This window comes from Dermochelys coriacea, chromosome 5 (genome assembly GCF_009764565.3).
Source record: "Dermochelys coriacea isolate rDerCor1 chromosome 5, rDerCor1.pri.v4, whole genome shotgun sequence".
Lineage (NCBI taxonomy): Eukaryota > Metazoa > Chordata > Testudines > Dermochelyidae > Dermochelys > Dermochelys coriacea.
In genome coordinates, this window is record NC_050072.1 from 133,460,242 (window position 1) to 133,485,086 (window position 24,845).

A 24,845-nucleotide genomic window follows, 5' to 3' on the forward strand; every position below is an offset into this window, starting at 1 on the left:
GAGCAGGCTGAGAGCTAAGAAAAGTTCACAGAGTAAATTCTCCCTTCAGATGCATGGATGAGCAGAACAGCTTCCCTTGCAGGCTCCCCCCCTCAGCCCTGACTCCCTCCACCTTTCAAGCTGCCCTTAGGTCCCTCCTACCCCTTGCTTCTGCAGTGTCTGAGGTACAGACTCCTCCCTGCCCTCATCCTGTCACTCCAGGCATGCCATGCATGGAAATAAGTGACTACACAGAACTTCAGAACTTGACAGCTCTGTGTGCACATGTCTCTTGAACCCATGAAGGCATTCTGGATTTACTCTGCTGCTAATGAAGAATTTGGCTCAGGGCTGCATGCAACATTTGAATTTGGTTTTGAACCCCTGTAGCATTCAGGGGTGTTTGGATTCAACGTTTGGGCCACTGTCCAATCGAGTCCCATTTTATTTTTTAAAGATGCTTCCAACTCCGCCCATACCACTGTAATGCCAGGAAAGCAGGAGAGTTTCTGCACTGGTCCACCAGTGAGGTGGGTGTGTCACTACTAACTCACTGTGGCTTGGCTTCTGGGCAATACCTCTGGGGCAGGGTTTTCAAAGACACCTAGGAGAGTTAGAAACCCAACTCCCATTGGATTCCAGCTTTTTGACTCCTTTGCAAACCCCAGCTCTGGTTACTGAGGGTCTATTAGAGGGGAGAAAAAAAATCACCCCTCAAGTTTCTCTTACTGCCTCATATAGAACTATTAAGGCAATGATGTAAATTACTCATGACTGAACTTTATTACAGTGTTTCACAGGGATCTCTTTGGGTCTTCTCTCCTACCAATGACAGGATGATAAAGGCTATCTTCTTATGGCCACTTAAGTGAAAGGAAATACTGGGACATTTACAGTACACTGAAGGCAAAATGACTTTCCCTCCACCAGTGCTAGAAAAAGAGATTGTCTCCTGCCATTATCTTTAATAGCATTTGCATAAAATTACTATTGAAGCCTGGAATTCTATGATTCAAATTCTTCCCCCTTTCTACTAAACTGAAAGCCTTCCATGGTCCCATGAGATTTTTATAAATCAGGAAGCTTATTCACCATCTCTGAGCTCTTTGGTGACAAAGATGGAATTTAAACTAAACCAAATCAGTTTCATAGATACTAAGGTTGGAAGGGACCATTCTGATCATCTAGTCTGACCTCCTGCACAGTGCAGGCCACAGAATCTCACCCACCCACTCCTACGAAAAACCTCACCTATGTCTGAGCTACTGAAGTCCTCAAATTGTGGTTTAAAGACTTCAAGGAGCAGAGAATCCTCCCTCAAGTGACCCGTGCCCCATGCTACAGAGGAAGGCGAAAAACCTCCAGGGCCTCTTCCAATCTGCTCTGGAGGAAAATTCCTTCCCAACCCCAAATATGGCGATCAGCTAAACCCTGAACATATGGGCAAGATTCATCAGCCAGATACTACAGAAAATTCTTTCCTGGGTTTCCTTTAAGTTTCCCCAGGCACAAAGAGCAAAACACTTATTTTGCTCCGACTTCCATTTCAGATTAAGGAAATTAGCAAAGAACGAACAAATGCGAAGTCCACGAGAGCATGTACATTGGAATTCACTCTGTTGCATTCTGCATGTGAGCCGAAACACAAAATGGCAGCAACCAGGCATCCTCTACATTTAGAAGTGCAGCATACAGAATGCTAGCATTCCCCTTCAGTGACACAGCTGTAAACACTACTTTTTCAGTAATGTTTAAAGTAATGAAGATTTTTTTTTTAAGCACACATTTTGAAAGCCTGAGGAGGCAGATTTTTAAAAGAAGTAAGATTCCACAAGGTAAAGACAGCAATCTCACTACAGAGCTATATTCACAATGGTCTGTTTGGCTTGACTATGGTGGAAGTCATAACGATCACTTATACAAGGGGAAAAATCCTGCTGACTATATCTGATAAGAGTACTTCAACAAGCTGAAGCTGTTAAAAATTATCAAAATCCTGAATGGCAAAGGCTTAGCCTAATATGCGACTCAGCCTTGCTACTTGGTTACATTCTTGTCCTTCTCAGATAAGATTAGACAGATGACAATTTTTTGTTTTTAACCATGCTCGGCACAATAAAATAGTTAATATCTCAGTTTGAAAGTGTTTTTGCACTGCCTAGTTACTATTATAATTTGTAATTGTCTGCAAGTCATTTCTTAACACTGTACAGGATCACCACTACAGATAAAAAGAAAAGGAGTACCTGTGGCACCTTAGAGACTAACAAATTTATTAGAGCATAAGCTTTCGTGAGCTACAGCTCATTGCATCCGATGAAGTGAGCTGTAGCTCACGTAAGCTTATGCTCAAATAAATTTGTTAGTCTCTAAGGTGCCACAGGTACTCCTTTTCTTTTTGTGGATACAGACCAACATGGCTGCTACTCTGAAACACTGCAGATAACTCTGTTCCTCTAAAGACATATGCAGAGTTGCCACAGAGTTCACTGTGACCCGATTTCAAGGTTTCTCTACATAGCCCAGCTCCTGATTCAGCAAGAGACAACATTCCACTTTACAAGATTCATCCATGTCTGTTTGCGAATGAGTGAATGTTCAATGAAACTGAACTGCACTAGAGAGAGGCTTAAAAGAAAGAATCCAGTTACCTATCCTTGGAAGCTATTAGATGAAAGGAAAGAGGTTAACTCAAAGAGTGAATTAAAAAAAGTTGTCAGATGCCACTCCACACTTCCCTTTTATTATTTTTTGAGGCTTTTAGCAGGAAGGATTCCATGTCAAACAATAGTTGATTAAAATTCAGCTCCTGACACAGCAGTGTTAAAGGAAAGGATTTAGGGCAACCATATGCAAGTCTCAACAGGGAAAATAGCTCTGGCTTTCAGGCTACACACAGGGCCAGATCTTTAGCTGGTGTAAATGAACATCAGTTGAGCTACACTGCTTTACACCAACTGAGGCTCTGGCTGACCGAGCCCATCTGCTTTCCCTGAGTTTCAGATGCCCTAATGCCACTATCTCCACTAACATGTAAGGAAAGACAGTATGAATGTCTCAAGGAGTGCAAAAGCACAAAATTTCACCCAGAGAAACTTCCAGTGCCTGCCAAGCATTACAGACAGCAATAGGCTAGTTAGGCAAAAAAAAGAAAACCCACAAGGCTGCGTATGTCCAGAGTTTGCTGGATAATGGAAAACTGCAAACATCAGCACTTCAGCTTTGCTGGAAGCCAGATCGTGAATAAAATATTTCTCTGTGAAGGGATTCCCAGATGGCTTGAAGCTCTACCAGGCAGCATTCTGTACAGCAGTCACTCATGTGGGAATGTTGTGTTAATGTAGCAAAGCTGCTTTCATAATAATCCATTGTTATACTGCATTTTAAAAATCAAACACTTGGAATTCCCTTGTGCATTTTGTGGAGAGCAAAAGTTCTCTTAACTTGGGCATTAGGCCTAAGCTAGGAGTAATCAGGTAAAGGAAAGAGAAACAAGGAGCCCTTCCCCAGATGGCTGACTCTGACAAGAGGTGGTTATCAGAAGACTGGGCACTGTGCTGACCAGCAAATCAGGCTCACTGAACAGGGAGCATCCCAGAGGACTGAAGAGGTCACTGTAACTAAAGGGAGGATAGCTTCCTCTTGCCTCTTTAAAAGGCTTGCTAAGAGGACTATTCTATCTCCATAGATCTAAAAAGACAACGCAAACCAGTTTTCCCCAAACAAAAAGCTGCACATGATTCAAGATGGGAAGCAATGCCCTTAAGATAAGCTGGTTATTGTGGAGTCTGCAGAGTGATGAGCTAACATAGTCCCTGGTGTTTTTATATTCTTTAGTATGTATATTGCAGTAGCACCTAGCCCCAGCTGAGATCAGGGCCCATGTTTCTGGTTGCTGTACAGTCACACAAAACTGCCGACCTGCCCTAGAGATCTTAACTAGACAAGACAGCCAACTGGTGGGAGAGCAAAGAGGGGGGAAGTGACTTGACCAGGATCACACGGCAGGACAGCAGAAACAGAACCCAGGTTTCCAGATTCCATGTCCTATGCCCTACCCACTTGACCACACTGTCTTATCTTTTCCATACCCTTGCTGGAAGTCACATTGTCCCCTTTCCCAGCAGGCTGACGCAGTGAGTGTTCTGAACGCTTTGTGGGGGAAGATGGTTCTGCTTGCGTCAGCAAGCTTGCAAGGAAGCTCAGCCCCACAAGCTGCTCTGTATGAACTGCCTGCAGACTCTGCAGTCAGCGGGATGCCGAGTGACGCAGAGTGCCATCCTGGTGGAGCAGCAGAGTCCAGCTGCTGCCGTCTGCCATTTGGGAGAGGGGCAGGTAAAAGTCCCATCTGCACTACAAAAAACGGTGGTGGGGGACTCCATTACACACAGCAGGGCCCTTGCACAATTTGGGTCAGTCTGTGGCCTGAGGACACTGAGCAGTGTTCTCACCACACCCCCGAACTTCTGTGCGACAGCACACTGCAGGCCTTTAGTACTGTTTAGGAACATGGTTAACACTTGGGCTATCCCATCTGGTCCCAAAACTTGGGTCAGTCATGCTAGGGCAGTGCCATATTACAACTGGTAACCCAGGTTAGCGTTTTCTGTCCCGTTGCAGGAGCCAGACTGCTTAAAGCCACTCCAGTCACATGCTGCTCTGAATGTGGCTTTCTTCTAGGTCTATTTTTGTTGAAGGGAGACTCGAGGACCAGTGACTGAGAACAAGGCTGAGGTGCTTTCCAGAGGATTCCCGCAAACTAGATGTTTTCCTACAGCACCTGCTTAGGCCAACATAATATAAATGCCAAATGTGCCCAAGAGAAGCAGCAGCAGCTAGGTACAATGCTGGAGCAGCAGGCCACAAGTGGCATAACACCCCAAGATCTGCGTCAGTGGCAGTTGGAGGGGGAAGGAAAGGTGATGGTAAACAGCCCTGATTAAGATTCGATCAGTGTGTCAAACGGCTTTCCCTCTAAGCCATGAAACAGTAGCCTGTCCTTGGTACAGAAGCCTCATTTGTTACTTACATTCATGTTGTTCATAGGGTGGATATGAAAGGCGTACGGAGATCAGTATAAAGAAGATAAAGAGAGGCCAAGCAACTTCAATCAGCAGCTGAAACTGGAAAGAAAAAAAGGATAAGTATTAGGATTTCATATTGAAAATACCAAGGGAGCTGAGATCACTGTACAATCCACATATTAGTCAGAAATATTGTAAGCTTCTCACCAGCTCTCTCTGCATAGGTGCTCTTAAAAAGTCAGTGGATTCTCTGTTTGCTATGGATTCCAAGAACCTTTTGGGGCTGTTAAGTGCCACTTGCACTGAATATGCAAAATATACCAGAGGGCTTACTTCTGGTTGGTTTTCAATTCTTGTTAACTTCAGTCTGTTGGGCGAAGAAATGACGCTTACCCCCAATGCATCTCACAGCCAGCTAGCTGAAACTTTGGCCTCCTATGTTAAGGATAGCTGAGAAGTGCAGTTCCCCCACCCCCAAAGCCCTAAACCTTTACCCAAGAAGCAGGGACTCAGTTCCAGCTGTTAGTTACAGGGGGGTGTACCTGGACCACCACCACTGATGGCACACAGAGCACAACTGATCCCATACTGTCGTTTTTGGTCTACAAATTATTTATACCTCGTTAGTACCTACAGACCCCAGTACAGACTGGGGGCCCATTGTGCTAGGCACTATACATACGTAACCCACACACCTTTTGGGTGTGGTGTTCTCTCCCATCTAGTGGTGGGCGGGCGAGAGATTCATATTCTCTCTCTCATGCCAGAGTCTGTCAGTATTACACATACACATAGTGAGAGAGTCCTTGATGCAAAGAGCTTGCAACAATCTATGTGGACCAGACAAAGGGTGGGAGAAGAGAGTATTATCCCTAGTGTTATCTGGACGGGGGACTGAAGCACCGAGACATCGAGTGAATTACCCAAGGTCACACATCTGTGCTGGAGCTAGAAATTGAACCTAGAGTGTCTGCATCCCTGTCTAGTTCCTTCCTCCCTTGAGTTTTGCTGCCCAGAAAGCTTGCCTCTACACTACATGCTAGCCCTAAGGTAAGATCAAAACTAAGTTGTTCTCAGTTTGCGTTTTAGAAGATGGTTTTGGTTGCTGGGTCTGTTCCATTCCTTGTCAATCAACTAAAAAACTGAACACCCTCCTTTTGCTTCTAAAACTCAGTAGGTTTCCCTCCTGCTAATTACATGCATCACTTTTCATCAATAGTTCCCTTTACAAATGTGGGTAAATAACCCCATCTTTACACGAGGACAGACTCACAAGGACACACAGGAAGTCTAGACTGGAACCCAGGACTCCACAATAACTACTAGATATTGTGGCCGCCCGTGGAATGCAGACAGCAATGAAAAACTTTTAAATATACTTCCCCAACTCCAGTCCAGAATCCTTCCAGGACAGAATCCTAGAATATCAGGGTTGGAAGGGACCTCAGAAGGTCATCTAGTCCAACCCCCTGCTCAAAGCAGGGCCAATCCCCAACTAAATCATCCCAGCCAGGGCTTTGTCAAGCCTGACCTTAACTTCTAAGGAAGGAGATTCCACCACCTCCCTAGGTAACCCATTCCAGTGCTTCACCACCCTCCTAGTGAAAAAGTTTTTCCTAATATCCAACCTAAACCTCCCCCACTGCAACTTGAGACCATTCTCCTTGTTCTGTCATCTGCTACCACTGAGAACAGTCTAGAGCCATCCTCTTTGGAACCCCCTTCCAGGTAGTTGAAAGCAGCTATCAAATCCCCCCTCATTCTTCTCTTTTGCAGACTAAACAATCCCAGTTCCCTCAGCCTCTCAGAAATTTTTGTTGCCTTCCACTGGACACTTTCCAATTTTTCCACATCCTTCTTGCAATGTGGGGCCCAAAACTGGACAGTACTCCAGATGAGGCCTCACCAATGCCAAATAGAGGGGAATGATCACATCATTGCCATGCACGCTCCCAGCACTAGTCCAACTCTGCTCCCATTGAAATCAGGGGGTGTTTTGGCATTGTTGGACAAGGTAGCGCCTCTGATTTACACCAGCAGAGGATCTAACTCAGTGTGAGGGGAAAGTTAGATAGTGAGATCCTGCAGTGTGTATAGGTCTGCGTACAGCTGTCTGATTCTTAGATAGCTAGCTATCTGCAGAGGAATAGCGTAGCAGGAGGAGGTGCTGAATAAGGAAAGTTGAATCAGAACAGTGTGCTTTTGCACAACTGTGACCCCTGCCCCTGGTTTTCCTTTACTTCCCCCTGCCCTGGGAGCAGTCAGGATACTTTGTACTGGACAACTTCCAACAGCGCAACAGTAAGACTTGAGTTGCACACGTCAGGCTGAGCTTTGAACCCAGCTTTTGCAATGCAGCTCAAACTCACTCCTACTTGGAAGCGAAGTTGTGATAGGAAACATAGGCGGTGCTGGCTCATTACAGGGGTTCTTGTGGGATGTAAAAATGATATTTGATCTGTGTCCACACACTATTTTCTGGGTCAGATCTTTGGCTGGTGTAAATCAGAGGAGAGGTCACTTAAATGCGCCTATTCTCATTTACACTAGCCTCTAACACAGAATTACCAAGCTAGCCATGAAAATGGTGTAGTGGGGATCCTCTTCTTCTCATTTTTGTTTCTATCACATAATATTCTTCCCCTCTTGTTATTGCCAGTCAGATCCCACAGCTGGATCATTAGCAAAATAAAAGCATTGGGGACAGGCACCACAGAAGGCACTAAAATTAGTCTGCTTGAGGCCTTCATTACAAGTTAACTAACGGTTCATTGAAAAAATTATTAGCACTGTATCTCATCCAATGGGCTAGTAGACAGGAAAACTATAGCACAGAAACTATCCAGACGGTACCAAAAAACGTGAATTAAGACAACCAAGAACATAGCACAAGAGAAGAGCCAGAAGGCCATTTTCATTGACAGTCACACGGTTCACTAATCGGTCACTATGTTTTTGTGATATCCCCAGAGGTCTAATTATGTCCAGGTTGCCCAATAAACTGGTGTATTTTGCCTGGTCAATATAGATTAAAACTAAATTCCTTTACCCACCTTCTATTTTGTTCAGAATGCAGGACTCTCGGAAGGCCTGGGGATAAGCAATGCTTGAGATACAGGGATCAATTCCTCAGCTAGTGCTAATCAGCATAGCTCCACTGACATCAATGGAGCTCTGTCAATTTACACCAAGGGAGGATTGGGGCTTATACAGGTTTTGCATAAGAAGGAGAAATAGGGCTAGAGAGATGAATGGACGGAACAGCACTATTGGCCACGCTGCAGTCCTCTATTTATAGGAATAGTTCTGCTGAAGTCAGTTCACATAAGGTCTAGAGCAGGTATTCTCGGCCTTCTCCATGGAAGGATTCCCCCTCAAAATCTAGCAATATGTGATGGGCACCTGTTTTAAAACTACAGGGTGAGAACCTATGGACTAGAGGAGCAGGTTCTGTATGATTGGACCCAATGCAGAATGCATGAAGTGGGAGAATCTCAACTACAGAGAATTTCCTGGCTTCATCAGCACTCTTGCCATCACTGAGACAAAGAAAAAGCTAAGGTTAGCTTGACCTCACTTCATTTGGTTTTAAGTACTGCAGAATGGGATAAACTCAGTCCTGAAGTAAATGAGTGAAGTCCCATGGCCTTCAATGGGATTTATCCCCTGCTTATGTTGGAACTCACTTGGGTCCTCTACAACACATTGAAGCAGAGACTTTAGGGACACAGTTTCCAATTCCACTAGTGACCATGACCGGCCCCCTCTGTCTCATAAGTCAGCATTTCTAATAAGATTCAGGCCTGGCCATTTGGCAATTTCTTGACATTTACAAGGGTCATACAATTTAGACTACTTTCCACCTCCAGTCTACATAACTCATCTCATGATGACTTTGCAATTCAAACTTCATCAAGGTCAGATCTATCATGACAGTACTGCACACCACAGCTCCAAAGGAAGGGTTCTCCTATCCCACTGGCAGAGATACACAGACCAAAGCCCTGGAGGGAACTCCAGAGTAGTTCTTGCTCTAGAAACCACTGGAGTTACGGACTAGGGTTAGGCAATACAGACCCTAGTAAGACATGATGAACCCTAAAGCCCCACACCTGACCTGATGAAGCAGCTGCCTGAAATTCTTACAGTGCCACCCTATCCGAAGGCATGGCTGTGCACACACAGCCACCATGTCAGCCACATCTCACACCTGTGGTATTGAAAACATCACTGAAAACACAGACACTGGCCAAATGCGCCTCTCCTCCTCCAGTGATGGGATCACATGGAGACCTCTGAATCTGCTACTGCCTCTAGTTAACAGATGAGGGATGAAGTCCTGGCCCCACTGAAATCAAGGGAAGTTTTGTGAGTGACTTTAATGGGATGAGGATTTCCTCACTGGTCATGCAGCTGAAGCTCATGCTTTTAGATCCAGAGGCCCCAGGGTCAGTCCTGACATACAGCCTGATCTGCAGGTGAAGCACCACCACAAGCGATACCATGGTCACGACACAAATGCTCAGCCAAGATGGGCTCCACCTCTTTGTGCTGCGGGGTCCATCTTTTTTCATGTGTGGGTGGGCTTGGATATTGTCACACTCAGTATGCTGGCCCACAAGTTCACGCTCTTCTGACTTCGGTTCTGAATCTACAAGGTGCTGAGCGTCCTCAGTTCCCACTGACCAGGCCACCTCAACACCTTGCAGGATTGGGTCCTTTCAGAGGCCTAAAATCAGACCGTCATTGTCAAATATAAAGGGAAGGGTAAACACCTTTAAAATCCCTCCTGGCCAGAGGAAAAACCCTTGCACCCGTAAAGGGTTAAGAAACTAGGATAACCTTGCTGGCACCTGACCACAATGACCAATGAGGAGACTAGATACTTTCAAAGCTGGAGGGGGGGAGAAAACAAAGCATCTGGGTCTGTGTGATGCTTTTGCTGGGGACAGAACAGAAATAGAGTCTTAGACTTTAGTAAGTAATCTAGCTAGATATGCGTTAGATTATGATTTCTTTAAATGGCTGAGAAAATAAGCTGTGCTGAATAGAATGGATATTCCTGTCTGTGTCTTTTTGTAACTTAAGGTTTTGCTTAGAGGGATTCTCTATGTTTTGAATCTAATTACCCTGTAAAGTATTTACCATCCTGATTTTACAGAGGTGATTCTTTTTACCTTTTCTTATATTAAAATTCTTCTTGTAAGAAATTGAATGCTTTTTTCATTGTTCTTAAGATCCAAGGGTTGGGACTGTGGTCACCTATGCAAATTGGTGAGGATTTTTATCAAGTCTTCCCCAGGCAGGGGAATGCAAGGTTTTGGAGAGGATTTTGGGGGGGAAAGATGTTTCCAAACAACTCTTTCCCAGTAACCAGTTAAACGTTTGGTGGTGGCAGTGGAAGTCCAAGGGCAAAGGGTAAAATAGTTTGTACCCGGGGGAAGTTTTAACCTAAGCTGGTAAAAGTAAGCTTAGGAGGTTTTCATGCAGGTCCCCACATTTGTACCCTAGAGTTCAGAGTGGGGAAGGAATCTTGCCAGTCATAATATGGACATTTTTACAAGATTACATCCTGAACCAGTGTGTCTTGCTCTCTCTTCTGTGTCTGGTGGGTTACGAGGCTGCAACTTAGACAATGGCTCAAACTTACTGTCTGCCTTCTCCTGTAGGTGAAGTTCTTCCATAGCAGCAATCCCAACTGTGTCCAGAAAGCCATCTTCCTTCAGCAAGCCCCAGAAGCTCCCCTGTGCAGCAGTGGCAGCACACGGCAGGGACCACTGTGGCTGGGCATTCACTGGAGAGGAAACATTAAGTTAAACAAAAAGCAAACAAACAAGTCCCACGTTCTAATCTCACTTACACCCACACACCCCTGCTGACTCCAGCGCTGCTGCCAAATTGTTCCATCCTACCCACATCCAACCCTGTGGACAGCCATAGGTGCAAATGAGTGCGGACTTTGACCCATGGTATCGTCTCCCTAAGGGTTCCAAGACTAAACCCACCATCCCCAGGTGGGCCATTCCCCTGCTTCCTGCCCATCAAATCTGAAAGCAAAAAACAAAACCAGGAAACAAAGCTCTAGTTACTTACAGCTGCTTTGGAGAACCTCATTTCAGGTTAAACCTTATAGGGATCTTGTAAAATAGGTTGTGTTCCTCTCCACTTTTTTTTTATATAATGGTGAAAAGCCAGCCATTTGGATGGGAGTGCTGCTATTTTAAAAGCTTCAGACTGTCAGCAGCATCAATCGCAAAAGGCAGCACAAGAAGTGCCCATAGTGGGGGAAAGCATTGTGTCAGTCAAACATTTCTCTGTACGGCACACAATAGGCACGTCAGGGCATAGGCAACAGCAAATGCTGCTACGCTTGATGGGCAAGCAGAAAAGCATCTCTTCCCAATCTTGTTAGAGAGGTTTAGTGATATGCTTGCTAAGATGCCCACTGATGCATCTTCCTCAACACAAGAGATCTGATCAACCAATGGTCTGCACTTTGCAGAGTCATTCACAGCAGTACTGAGTGTAAAATGTTCCCAAATCAATATAGCAATTGTGAGCATGGTGCATTCTGACCTGGTAGCATGTCACACTCACTTTGCACTGGGGTAAGGTGACTACACAAGGGGCAGGATAACAGAATCAGATCTCTAGTATTTATTTTGCTGTCAATTTCTGACTAGTACAATATGTTAATAGGGTGGACCTTCTATGCTATCAAAGCTTTAACTGGTTATTTAAACACACTGAGCTACAAGCTACAGCTACCCCTCCTTGATATTAATTACATGGAGCATGCGTGCGCGCACACACACACACACACACACACACACACACACACACCCCTCTTTGATAATCATCTGACAAACCAGTGCCCCAGCACCGATTCTAAATTGCATTCCTGCTTACAAAGTGCAGTGAAAGCATTCCCAAAATTCTTCAACAAGATATGAACATAAACTTGGGTGAAATTCTCTGGCCTGTGTTATAGAGGAGGTCAGACTAAATCATCATAATCTGGCCTTTAAAAATCTGAATCTATGAATGTCCAGACTAATCAATTCTTTTTAATCTTGAAGACTAAACGTTATCACAGAGCTGCACATCACAGTGACCTTCAGATTAAAACCAGGATGAGAAAGGTGACAGTCTCATAATGTAACTACCAAAACCAATTAAACCAAACTGCTGTTATACCAAATCCCTAGGGTGACCACGCTGTTGTAGAACAGTGCTACAAGACCTGGTGTCAGATCTTCCAAACTCACAACAGGGTTCTCTGTGGTTACAAGTTCAAAACTGTTTCAGATTAAGAAACAGAACCTGGCTGGGCAGATCAGCTTATTTCTTTATACAGAAATCACCCTTAAAGTGCCAGATAAGAATGGACTTTTGGAACAAAAAAAGTGGTTTGCCCAGGGAATGACTGAGGGACGGTGAATGCAAATACCCCTCCTGCAGTTATGCACAACCTCATCTTTTTGTAGCTTAAAAAACTCAAAGATCTCCAAAGAATATTGCAGGAAATTGCCAAATCTGTCACAGTGCAGCTGACAGAACCAATGGATCTCAGACAATCTGCATGGGCCCAGAGCAGTCTGTCAAATGCCTCTGCTCTGGCTCAGGGGCCATTAGCCCTCTCAGATTCTTATTTAGCACAGGTCTAATGCAACTGTACTGTCAGGGCTCCCTTTATGCCTTAACTCTCCATAGGGAAAGTTCTAGTGCCTGAAGTGAGGGGTAGGGACTGCATATAAGAAAATGCAGCCTGATGCCAGCAGTTACCCTTTACTGTTATCCATGCCCTTTCTCCAGTTTGTTCCCTGTATCTCTGTTGAGTGGATCTCCAACCCTACAGAGGGACAGGAGAGATTTCAGAGCAGAGGCCCCCATCTGCACATGCCATCTGAGGGTGATCCAGCAGCGCAGCGGAAATCATTAATGTTAGCAATAAACTATCACAATGGACCATCTTTGCCATAAGTGCTGCAGGCACATTGACAGCAAAAGGTGTGCTTCTGTTCACCATTTATTATTGGCACAACATTCTTGCACTGCTCTGAATCAGTGTTCCAAAGTGTCTCTAAGCCAGTCGGACAGGAGTCCCCAAAACGGGACCCAGTCCGAACAGAAAGCTGCATTTTTACAGATTTAGAATTTAAACAGAGAAAACCTGCAGTGGCAGAGAATCCATCCCTGCCTCTCTTCCCTCCCCCCTTCCACTCCTGGTGTCTGTACTCAGCAAACATACAACAGCCTTCAAAAGATCCATCTGCAAACATGCAGCTGTTTGCTCTAGGACAGGGAAAGACCTTTCCTCTAGAAAATAAATCACTATTTAGACAGGGAACATAGCAAACTAATCAAATCCCAGGGGATCTAGATGTTTCAGAATATTGATAATGGGCTACCAAGCCTTTAAACCTACAGACCATCAACCCTGGTCAGCAGTGACTGACAGTGGTTACCAGCTGATGAGAGTTCAGTGGCCCATGTTAAGTAACTTCAGTGGCCTCAGTCCAGTGGTTAGTGGGCAAGAATCCACACCACAAACATAACCACTACAGATGGCAGCTCTCCAGAGGCCAAGGACTGAGGGGCCATGGAGACTGATATGGTTCTAGCAGGACAAGTTTGAAGCACGCTGGCTGGACAGCATAGGTTTGCACTGCCACTGCCGGTACTGTCCCAGATGACAGCCACCCAAGTTATCTATTCAGCCTCTTGCCTGAGTAGAGAGGATCAAATGCAGAGTCCATTAAAATCAATGGTTGGCTTCATAGAATCATAGAATCATAGAATATCAGGGTTGGAAGGGACCCCAGAAGGTCATCTAGTCCAACCCCCTGCTCAAAGCAGGACCAAGTCCCAGTTAAATCATCCTAGCCAGGGCTTTGTCAAGCCTGACCTTAAAAACCTCTAAGGAAGGAGATTCTACCACCTCCCTAGGTAACGCATTCCAGTGTTTCGCCACCCTCTTAGTGAAAAAGTTTTTCCTAATATCCAATCTAAACCTCCCCCATTGCAACTTGAGACCATTACTCCTCGTTCTGTCATCTGCTACCATTGAGAACAGTCTAGAGCCATCCTCTTTGAAACCCCCTTTCAGGTAGTTGAAAGCAGCTATCAAATCCCCCCTCATTCTTCTTTCTGCACACACTAACAATCCCAGCTCCTCAGCCTCATAAGTCATGTGCTCTAGACCCCTATTATTTTTTGTTGCCCTTCGCTGTACTCTTTCCAATTTATCCACATCCTTGTAGTGTGGGGCCCAAAACTGGACACAGTACTCCAGATGAGGCCTCACCAGTGTCGAATAGAGGGGAACGATCACGTCCCTCGATCTGCTCGCTATGCCCCTACTTATACATCCCAAAATGCCATTGGCCTTCTTGGCAACAAGGGCACACTGCTGACTCATATCCAGCTTCTCGTCCACTGTCACCCCTAGGTCCTTTTCCGCAGAACTGCTGCCGAGCCATTCGGTCCCTAGTCTGTAGCGGTGCATTGGATTCTTCCATCCTAAGTGCAGGACCCTGCACTTATCCTTATTGAACCTCATTAGATTTCTTTTGGCCCAATCTTCCAATTTGCCTAGGCTTCATAGGCTTCGGATCAGGTTTCAAAATGAATCTTATCAAACCAAACCAGAGTAGCAACAAATAAAACAAACAACAAATAAAAACAACTCAAGAGCTGGAGAAAATGCCTTGTAGGGAGAGATTTAAAGAGCTCAGCCTTTAGCTTATAAGAAGCTAGAGAAATGACTCACTACAATGTACAAGTACCTTCCGGGGAGAAGAAGATACTGAGGGTTAAGGGGCTCTTTAACTAGCAGGCAAAGGCACAAGAAATCAGTGGCTGAAAGCTCAAGCCAGATAAAAAAAGAAAATGGGAAACTTGTGGCACCTTAGAGACTAACAAATTTGAGCATAAGCTTTCGTGAGCTACAGCTCACTTCATCGGATGGCATCCGGAAATGAGCTGTAGCTCACAAAAGTTATGCTCAAATAAATTGTTAGTCTCTAAGGTGCCACAAGTACTCCTTTTCTTTTTGGCATACGGACTAAACGGCTGCTACTCTGAACCAGATAAAAATGTGTGCTTTTATTCCATTGAATTAACCACGATAGTGATTACCACTAGAAACACGCTACAAGGGAAACAGTCAAGTCTCCATCTATGATGCTTCTGGAAGTTATGCTTTAGCCAAACACAAGTTACTGGGTTCACATAAGGGTAATTGGGTGAAATTAATGGCCTGTCAGATACTGGCTAAATGACTAACGGTCCCTTCTGGCTTTAAGACATTTTTATACATTGAGTCAGAGTTGATTTACTTTCCTTTAAGCACTTCCCAGTTTGCATTTGATAAATAATCACAACAAATCCTGTATCTTGGCAGCGGGTTAGAAAGATTACCCTTGTGGTCCCTTCCAGCCCTATGATTCTATGCTTTTAGCTTTGCAAAGCCCTTGTAGTATTGTGGTAAGCTAGAGCCCTACCCAGTGTGCCAGGTTTCTCCACAAATAAAGAGACCATCCCTGCCATGAAGAGTTAACACTCTGAATAAATAGTCAAAGAAGAGCTATTATCCCTTTTGCAGATAGAGAAACTGAGGCACAGAGAGATTAAGGCCTCAAGCTCAAAAGTTTTAGGTGTTTAATCACTGGAGGCATTAACTTCTATGGACTAAATACTTTGGGGATCTGGGCCTAAGGACTTTCCCAAGGTCACATAAGGCGCCTGCCAGAGACCTGGGAATTATATGCAGCTTCATAAACAGTCTTCAACTTTAGCCATCTACTGCAAGCTCTTCAAATTAGACTTCAAATTCCAGATTTCCCAGCCACAATGGGATATAGAGATAGCGTCCAAAAGTTAAATAGCAAGGTGCAGGAATTTGGAGAAAGTTATATTAAAACTAATAGTTACAGTAACTCTACAACTTTAATTGGACGGCTGGACTTAAAGCAGACAACTTTAGACTGAGTTCTGTTCAAGTCAAGCAAGAAAGGACAGCTAACGCTGTGTACACAAGGTAGTCTCATTTGTACTGGTGCTAAAATAGTAATGAATTCCATAGCAAAGGGTTGTAAAATTCTTTGGATCAACCAATACAGAGAGTCTGGTGGTAGTATCTATTATGTGCTCAATAACTGTTCCACAAAGACTGGAAACTCTTGAAGAGCTTTCTGAAGTGTGCAGCTGGCAATGGATTTGGCCTGGGATCTCCAAAACCCTTCTCTAGAAGTGCCACAGAATTTTCAATTTCACCTGGAGGGCCAGTGGAGATGGGAGTAGGGCGGTTGGAAAGCCAGACCCACCACAGCCAAATCAAAGATATTTGATGGCAAAAAAAAAAAAAAATACTTGGTGCTTTTAAAACATCTTTCCTCTAATGAATTTGAGTCAAGTTACAGAGAGTAGTTAAAGCATCACTAACCTTATTTTACAAGGTAGGAATTCGAGACACAGAAGTTAAGTGACTTACCCAGGATCACCCATTAAACCAGAGGCAGAGCTGGGAATACAATCAACAGACCCTCCCCCTCCCCCAATTCTCAGTCTCCTGGTCTAAGTGCTAGAAAGCACTGCAGCACGCTGTTGTAGATAAAACACAAGGAGTCCTTGTAGAACCTTAGAGACTAACAAATTTATCTGGGCATAAGCTTACGTGGGCTAAAACCCACTTCATCAGATGCATGGAGTGGAAAATACAGTAGGAAGATTTTAATAGTAGGGGGAAATTAGTATGGTGAAATTAGTTTTTTGTAGTCACCCATCCACTCCCCGTCTTTATTCAAGCCTAATTTGATGGTGTCCAGTTTGCAAATTAATTCCAGTTCTGCAGTTTCTCATTGGAGTCTGTTTTTGAAGTTTTTTTGTTGAAGAATTGTCACTTTTAAAGTCTGTTATTGAGTGACGAGGGAGGTTGAAGTGTTCTCCTACTGGTTTTTGAATATTGTAATTCCTGATGTCAGATGTGTCCATTTATTCTTTTGCAAAGAGAATGTCTGGTTTGGCCAATGTACATGGCAGAAGGGCATTGCTGGCACATGGCGGCATATATCACATTGGTAGATGTGCAGGTGAACAAGCCTGTGATGGTGTGGCTGATGTGGTTAGTGCCTATGAAGGTGCCTCTTGAATAGATGTGGACAGAGTTGGCAATGGGCTTTGTTGTACGGATAGATTCCTGGGTTAGTGTTTTTGTTGTGTGGTGTATAGTTGCTGGTGAGTATTTGCTTCAGGTTGGGGGGGGCTGTCTGTAAGCGAGGGCAGTCCTGTCTCCCAAGGTCTGAGAGTGAGGGATCATCCTTCAGGATAGGTTGTAGATCCTTGATGCACTGGAGAGGTTTTAGTTGGGGGCTGAAGGTGATGGCTAGCCACATTCTGTTACTTTCTTTGTTAGGCCTGTCCTGTAGTAGGTGACTTCTGGGTATTCTTTTGGCTCTGTCAATCTGTTTCTTCACTTCAGCAGGTGGGTTCTGTAGTTTTAAGAACGCTTGATAGAGATCTTGTAGGTGTTTGTCTGTCTGAGGGATTGGAGCAAATGCAGTTGTATCTGAGCTTGGCTGTAGACAATGGATTGTGTGGTGTGGTCTGGATGAAAGCTAGAGGCATGTAGGTAAAGACTGGAAATGGATGGGTCACTACAAAAAAAACTAAATTTCCCCATGCTAATTTCTCCCTTCTGTTACTCACACCTTCTTGTCAACTGTTTGACATGAGCCACCCTGATTACCACTACAAAAGTGATTTTTTTTGTCCTATTGATAATAGCCCACTTTAATTGAATTGTCTCCTTAGACTTGACCCCACCCCCACTGGATAAGGTAACTCCCATCTTTTCATGTACTGTTGTATACATCTTCCTATGGAATTTTCCAATCCATGCATCTGATGAAGTGGGTTTTAGCCCACAAAAGCTTAGGCCCAAATTAATGGGTTAGTCTCTAAGGTGCCACAGGGACTCCTCGTTTTTGTAGATACAGGCGAACGCGGCCGCCCCTTGAAAGCTGTAGATAAGAGCTGGGAACCTACAACCCACTAGCTGCCGCACAGGACTGCTATCAACCAAACCCTACAGTCACTGGGAAACAGCTCTTTCAGAATTCCCAAACACTAGCTTCTATATCCCTCAGGGTTTGCAAATAGGCAAACCCATCCCCCATTTCCGATACAGCCTTAAAACTTCAGTTTGCAAGAGCTCCTCTCCAGCTGAAATCACTGGTTTATATTTGCAGCTCTCTTTTTTGCAGCACAACCAGGGAACTGCTGACTAAGCAGGTAATTGGGAAGCATTTAATCACACAATTACTCTTGGTTGATAGTTATGGGCAAGATCCTCAGCTAGTTTACATCGTTTCATGCCAGCTAACAATCTGGCCCTGTCTGTTAACAAACAGATCCAAGTCTTGTTCTCCAACGCTTAATAATAAAAACAAATTCATGTTTTAACCAAGACTAAAGTGATTTGCCTGCCATTTAAATAAATGAAAGCAGCTTGAAATTGACTGTAGACTACTAAAAAAGGAAAGATGAAAGCTTTGTGCTCACCTGCAGTGTGTATGGTAACTTTCTTGTATCCCCAACTCTTACCAGTTTGAAAGTTTACAACTGGAAGCAGTGACAAAATTATAAAAGAGTTACTTAAATAATCGCAGTTCACAGTGATTCAGTCTCTCTGATCTAAACAAAACTCCTTGGCTTGATGCCCATATCACGTTAAATAGGATCCCTTCAGGATGCATATGCCCAGGGAAAGTGAGTGAGGGCCACGAGGGGAAGGGGAATGTAGTGAGCAGGGGGCAGGGCCTCAGGGAAGGGGCAGGGCTAAGGTGTTCGGTTTTGTGCGATTAGAAAGTTGGCAGCCCTAACCACTGGTGCCTCCAGGTGCCTGGAGCCTCCAGGTCTTACTAGTGCTTCCAGGTCTTCTTTTGAGGATGCCCTTATTGCTATATAGCAGTTTCTCACCTTTTCCTTTTGGGATCTTCTTGCTGACATGGCACATCGGTGGGTTGAGGGCCAACCCCTGGTGCCATCTGACTTCTCCTTCAAAGGGACTTGTAGTTCCAAAACATGCTCAGCATACTCTTTTAGGTAATCCTTAGAGAGCAGTCACTGACATTAAATCCTCAGACACTCCATATTTCTTCAGCACTGGTCTAAGCATTCTCCTGTCCACTGTATCATATGCCTTTTCTAGGTCTGTAGAATCCCAGATACAGTCCTGGTGGTACTTATACATCTCTCTCTCCCTCTCATATGTGCAGAGTTACAAACAAGGGATCTGTGGTTCCTCATCTTTTCCTAAAATCCAACTGTTCTTGTTCAAGGAGGGGTTCCACCATCCTCCTAGTCCTGACATCCAAGGTATATTCAGTAGCTTCACCTCATGTGCCAATACCTCTATCCCTCAATAGTTTTCACAGTCACTGATGCTTACTTTTTTTGTATACAGGCATCAAGATAGACTGGCACCAATCTTTGGGAATTTTCTTGTCTCGCCATATGGCTTTAACCACTCTGTTCATCCATTTTATGCCTCTCTTGCCCAAGGCTTTCACCAGATCCAGCATCACAGCTCTCTGCCTTACTATGCTTCATTATCTGGACTGCAGGTCTAACCTATTCCTCCATTAGGTCAGGCTCAGGCACCACACTAGGATCATGTGTTGGCAACTCTGCCAACAATTTGCCTCATTTAAAAAAGACTATCCAAGGATTGTTTCCACCTTTCCTTCACTTATTCATCATTTACACGCATTTACAATACCATCCTCCATCTGTTTGCCTCATTTTTACAGTGATACAGATCTTTTTGGGTGTTACACACTCAGCGTACAGGAAATCTAGGACATCTCTTGGGCTTTCTTCACTGCCTGCTGGCAGCCACTTTGCTTCTTGGATTGCTTTCACTAGCACTCAACAGGTTAATTCCTCTCTCTCTAAGTACCATTTTCTTGTTTCAGTTGCTATCTGCACATCAGTCCACCACTGCTCCTCTCCCGCTTGGTTTTCTCCATCTGTATCATCCACAAGCCTCTTTGATGCCACAATCCATGTTCTTGGCGTGGTAGTCCACTCTTCAGCCAATGCCAAATCTATTTCGGATACTTATCCTGTACTGCTTACAAACACTTCTCTGCGCACTTCCCTTAACTTCTATACTTTAATCCTGTTTCTTTTGACCTTTGTTTCCTCCTTGTCCAACACCCTGCTGCAGTCTTTGCCACAAGAGGTTTGTGCTGCAGCACTGCCATCTTGCCAGGTGTCACTTGCAGTCCACAACTCAGCTGCGATTTCCTCAATATTGTATTAATCTGGCTTTTGTTTCCACCACTGTCATATGTGATCAATGGCTCACCGTCTTTTGGAACCATGTATTGGCTGTCATCCATTAATTAGCAATATCTAGTAACACTCTCTTATTCATAGCATTTAGGATGAAATCTAAGCACAGTTCATACCCCTTGTGGTTTTTGCCCAAGGGCATATTCGTATCATAGAACACCAACATCAGCTCCTTTGGCATTGCTGTTTCTGCAAGTCTTGGAGAAACTCCCCTTCTCTACCACCTCCTCGCTGAGGTGCATACTTGTATCACAAACAGAGGGGGCTCTTTACCTTGGATTCATGTAGTCTGTCACACTCTAAAAACGTAAGCCACCCTCTGCCTCAGCTCTCCTCTCATGACCAGCCAGATTCCATCACCACCCCCTTCTGGCATCTACACAGAGGGTTTATAATGGAAGCCCAATTCTTTCACTGTGTCCCCCACCCATCACATTTCCCGTAGGCACAGAGCATCAATACCCTTCTACCATCCTATCAGCTACTGCCACCAAACTGGACACATTCGGCCTTCCTGCCTTTATGATATGGGATTTCTTTGGCTGTGCAAGTCACTGTTTGCATCAGACTCTTCTCTGACCACAGGTCTCACTGATCCTCTGACAGCTCAGACACTGGCCACTAGGAATCGTATTGGCTGCCAGGCCATCTTCTGGCACAGGGCTGAGATGCCCTCACACCATTAGCAGCAGTCCCTGGCAGAGAAGCATACAGGCCAGTCTCACCCCTCCTCATTACCAGTATCTACCACTGCCCTGGGTAACTCACCAAGAAGATGAGACTGCTTGCACTGACTTAGTCACCTTGCCCCACAGAGAACTACAGTGTATTGGTTGATGTCCCTGATGTACACCGCAGTGAGGGGGCCTTTCCCCCCGTTGAATCAGGTACATGCCCATTCTTCCTATTTTGTTGCCAGAGACCCAGTAGATCGCCTACAGGAGGCATTGGTGTCGCTGCTGCCCAGCACCAAGCATCATTTACTCCACGGGGGGGGGGGGGGGGGGAGTTTGAGATCAGAGTTCTCCTTCTGCTAAGTAGGCTGTCCTCCTGGGCAGAAGATCCCCATCTGCCCTGAGGGGTCTGGTTATTTTTAACAGCTACCTAACGGGGGACTGGAGGGCCAGGTTGCCTTGTGATTGGAGCCCTTCATTTCCAGCCCTTTGTTTGGTAAATGCGCCCCAGCCTTTAAGATGGGGGAGATTGTAGGGGGACCCAGACCCTCCTGCTCCACTGGGTCCCAGACTATGGACATCAACTCCTGAGTAAGGATGCTCCCAGGACCGAGTCTACCTTCCCTGCCCAGGGCTACTTCCTACTGCTGTCCCTTCAGTTTGATGCATGGCCCCTATAGTCCAAGTTCCTGTGGCGATTTGTTGCTAGTAATGCCCCCTCATGGACCTCACGGTCCCGGGTTCCTCCAGGTGGGGCAGACATAAGTTTGGTGAGGTTGGAACCCCACAAGCTCTGTTTTCTGTCACCCAGGTTTCTCTTAGGCAGGGAGCTCCCAGGCCCCTTCCTCAGTCTCCTTTGGCCAGGGGATGGTGCTTGGTTCCTGGTGGCTGCCTTGACTGGCAGGCTAGTGATCCTTCCCCTGCCTACCTCTCTCAGCCCACAAAACATAAATTGATTAAATAAAATACATATATAAACAAAGCCATTGTCCTGAAGAGTTTACAAAGTAGAATTCAGACAAGACATAGCCGAATGAAGGAGAGAACAAAGAAGAGATGGGGAAGGAGGACAGAGTTACATAAATAAGCTCATATGGTTCCACAGTTGGTTGATCAACAATTCTTGATTAATCTTTTAAATTTAATCGAATTGTTTCTTGTAAGCGTAATCTGTGCTAACTGGTGTTTGAGTCCCACTGATGACAAAACCAGGGGCACTGTTGTATTGGCTTGGGGCAGAAATGAACAGGATTTGAATGCAGCAAGGATGGTAATTGGTGCATAAGTCTTTGGCCAAGATCTTGTACACAAGAGATTAGTGCTGACCAAGATACAAATGTTCATGAGAGAAGGAGATGAAAGTGTTAGTGGCATGGGGAAAGCATGAGGAGGTGAGGTCAGATGGAGGAGGGCTAGAGGTGTATGGGAAATGGACAAGGAGACTAGGTCAGACTTGTAGGTAGGAGCTGCAAGACACACTGTTGCCCATTTAGCTCTGAGAAGCAGAGCTAGGTTCTATTTTGACTCATGCATCAAGAAAATGGTCGGGCAAGTTCTCCTACTAGAGTCTTGATTAGAGACCGGAAGGAAGCAGCTTGACATTTCAGATCCCAGATTAAATTTGCAGTGGTGGCAGTTGGGGGAGAAATCCACCTGTTGATTTACAAATTGAGCAAGGCTGAGCGGGAAACCACAGAGGCAGAATAAATAGGGGACCCCAGAATATCATTTTTACAGTTATTATTTATAGCTGCACTTCAACAACATCCTTTAAATGATGTTACATTAAGTATTCCATCTGAAAAGCATAGGAAAGATCACTGCACGACAAGCCACTGGAGGAGAGAGAAAAAAGAGCACAGGACATGCGTACAATGCAACATTCTGGGCCTGATTCTGCACCTTGTGCAGTGTTTACATGGGTGCGATGGGAGTTGAAAGGGAGTGCAAAGTGCTACCAAATCAGGTTGGTAGAATTTTACACTCATTTTGCCCCAGTGTGAATGACTGCACACAGCACATGCAATGGAGAACCAGGCCTTCTTTCTATATCCTAATGAACTCAGCAAGCCACCTTCTGCCCCCAGCATGGAGTGCAGCAAGCAAATTCCTACTTCTGCAGTGCAATAACGCCAGTTACCTCATGTACTAAAGAGACGCACTCCTACCAGCTTAGGACCTGATCCTACATTCATCAGGTGATAGCAGCAAACCAGCCCAGCTTTTATCAACAGATAGGTACATCTATAAGATACCCATAGATATATTCTCCCAGGACCACATTTGTCTCCACTGGTGAAAACAAGTGCAGCTCCAATGAGATCAAAGGAGTTGCACTTGCATACATCATTGAACTTAAAATATTACACCCCAAATGAAATTCGTTAACCTATCATGCACATTCCTAAAGCCACTAGAAAGACTAACTGGCTGAGATATTGAAGCCCTCTTATTATAAATTAAAGTCCCTGGCTGTCGTAAACTAAAAGGCCAAAATCCAGTTTATTCTCTGCGCCAGATAAACACAGGAAAAGTAAGGTTCCAATCTGCCAAGACAAAATCAAATAAGATAGTCAGTTAATCACAGTCAGTGTCCAAAGATTAAGTGCCCATATTAGCTGAAAATCTCTCTTTTTACTGTCAGTGAATGTGCTAGCCTCTGTAGCAGGATCTGAAAATAGTAGTACACATCCTACTGAAACCAGAATTGAAAAGCTTGGACTCTGAGCCTTGATCTCACAGTAACTCTATTCTAAAAGAGCCAATGTATCGTCCACAAAAATCTTTACTGCACAATCCTGATAAAAATCGACTTCTGTAACTGATGGTGCACATTCAGACTGCAGTATTAGGTGCAGGCTTCACCCACTGAAGTTCAAACACCACAGTCATTTTTGTTTTGGGCTTTGCTCTCTGCAACCAATATGCCACAAACTATCACATGTCAACTGCAGTAACTAGCAGCAAACACCACATCGCTGTTTGGTGAAGAGGGAATTCTTTAGTGGTGTTTTTGGGATTCACCAGTACTATCAATAATTTGTCAGTTACATTTAAATTCTGCTCTTAAGCAAACCATACAATTCCATTTAAGTCAGTCCACAAGCATGGGTGTCACCATGGATAAGAACCACTGAACTCACCAACAGTGAGAGACCAAGAACTGGCTCCAGAGAAATGGAAAAGGGGCATCAGAGTCACAATAGCAAAGCCTGGTGACCTAAGTGATGTAAGTGGCCAGGGGCTACACTCCTTTCTCCTTGCAATATCCTCTTAAGCAGGATAGGAGAAGTGGCTGAGACAACACTAGAGGGAAGAGCAGTCTAGACTGACCCAGAAGATCACATATTGACCAGATTTCCCTCGTAAGAATGATCTTGGAAAAGAGCATCCAATGGCAAAAAGCCACTTATCATAAACTTCACAGAGGTGAAGAAAGCATTCGACATTGCAATTCACTCTGGAACATCCTGAAGTGTAGTGGTATGCCAACAAAACCTGTTCTCATCCAGGCTTTCTATCAAGGTGCAGCTCACAGTTGAAGTAAACTGCGTCAGGCTTGAGCAAACCATTCAAGAGACACTGGTGTAAACAATGTATTCTCTCACCTCTACTGTCTGGCATTTGTATTGACTTCATTATGAGAAAAAAGTGTAGACAAATACAATACAGTCATCACATGGCCCAACAACAGGGCACTAAGAACATCTACCATGACAGGTGTGCCATTGGACAGCTGGAGGAACATGCCAAAGGCTCCAACAGCAAGAATCCCTCCATCAAACAAGACCCAGACAGGGAAAACTTA

At 44.7% G+C, this 24,845-nt stretch overlaps 1 protein-coding gene across 4 annotated transcripts in view; it reads right to left on the reverse strand.

The window, feature by feature from the left end:
* ABCA1 (ATP binding cassette subfamily A member 1) overlaps positions 1 to 24,845 on the reverse strand; it is a 146,798-nt gene that overhangs the window by 115,722 nt on the left and 6,231 nt on the right. For 2 of the 4 annotated variants that reach the window (XM_038402133.2, XM_038402132.2), the window contains exons 2-3: positions 10,654 to 10,797; positions 5,009 to 5,102 (exon numbers count right to left, since the gene is read on the reverse strand). In XM_038402133.2, the coding sequence (XP_038258061.1) occupies positions 5,009 to 5,102; positions 10,654 to 10,719 (160 nt within the window). In that variant the 5' untranslated portion in view covers positions 10,720 to 10,797. Of the gene's footprint in view, positions 1 to 5,008; positions 5,103 to 10,653; positions 10,802 to 24,845 lie in introns of those variants that run through there. The other 2 variants (XM_043515354.1, XM_043515355.1) reach the window with 2 other exon arrangements.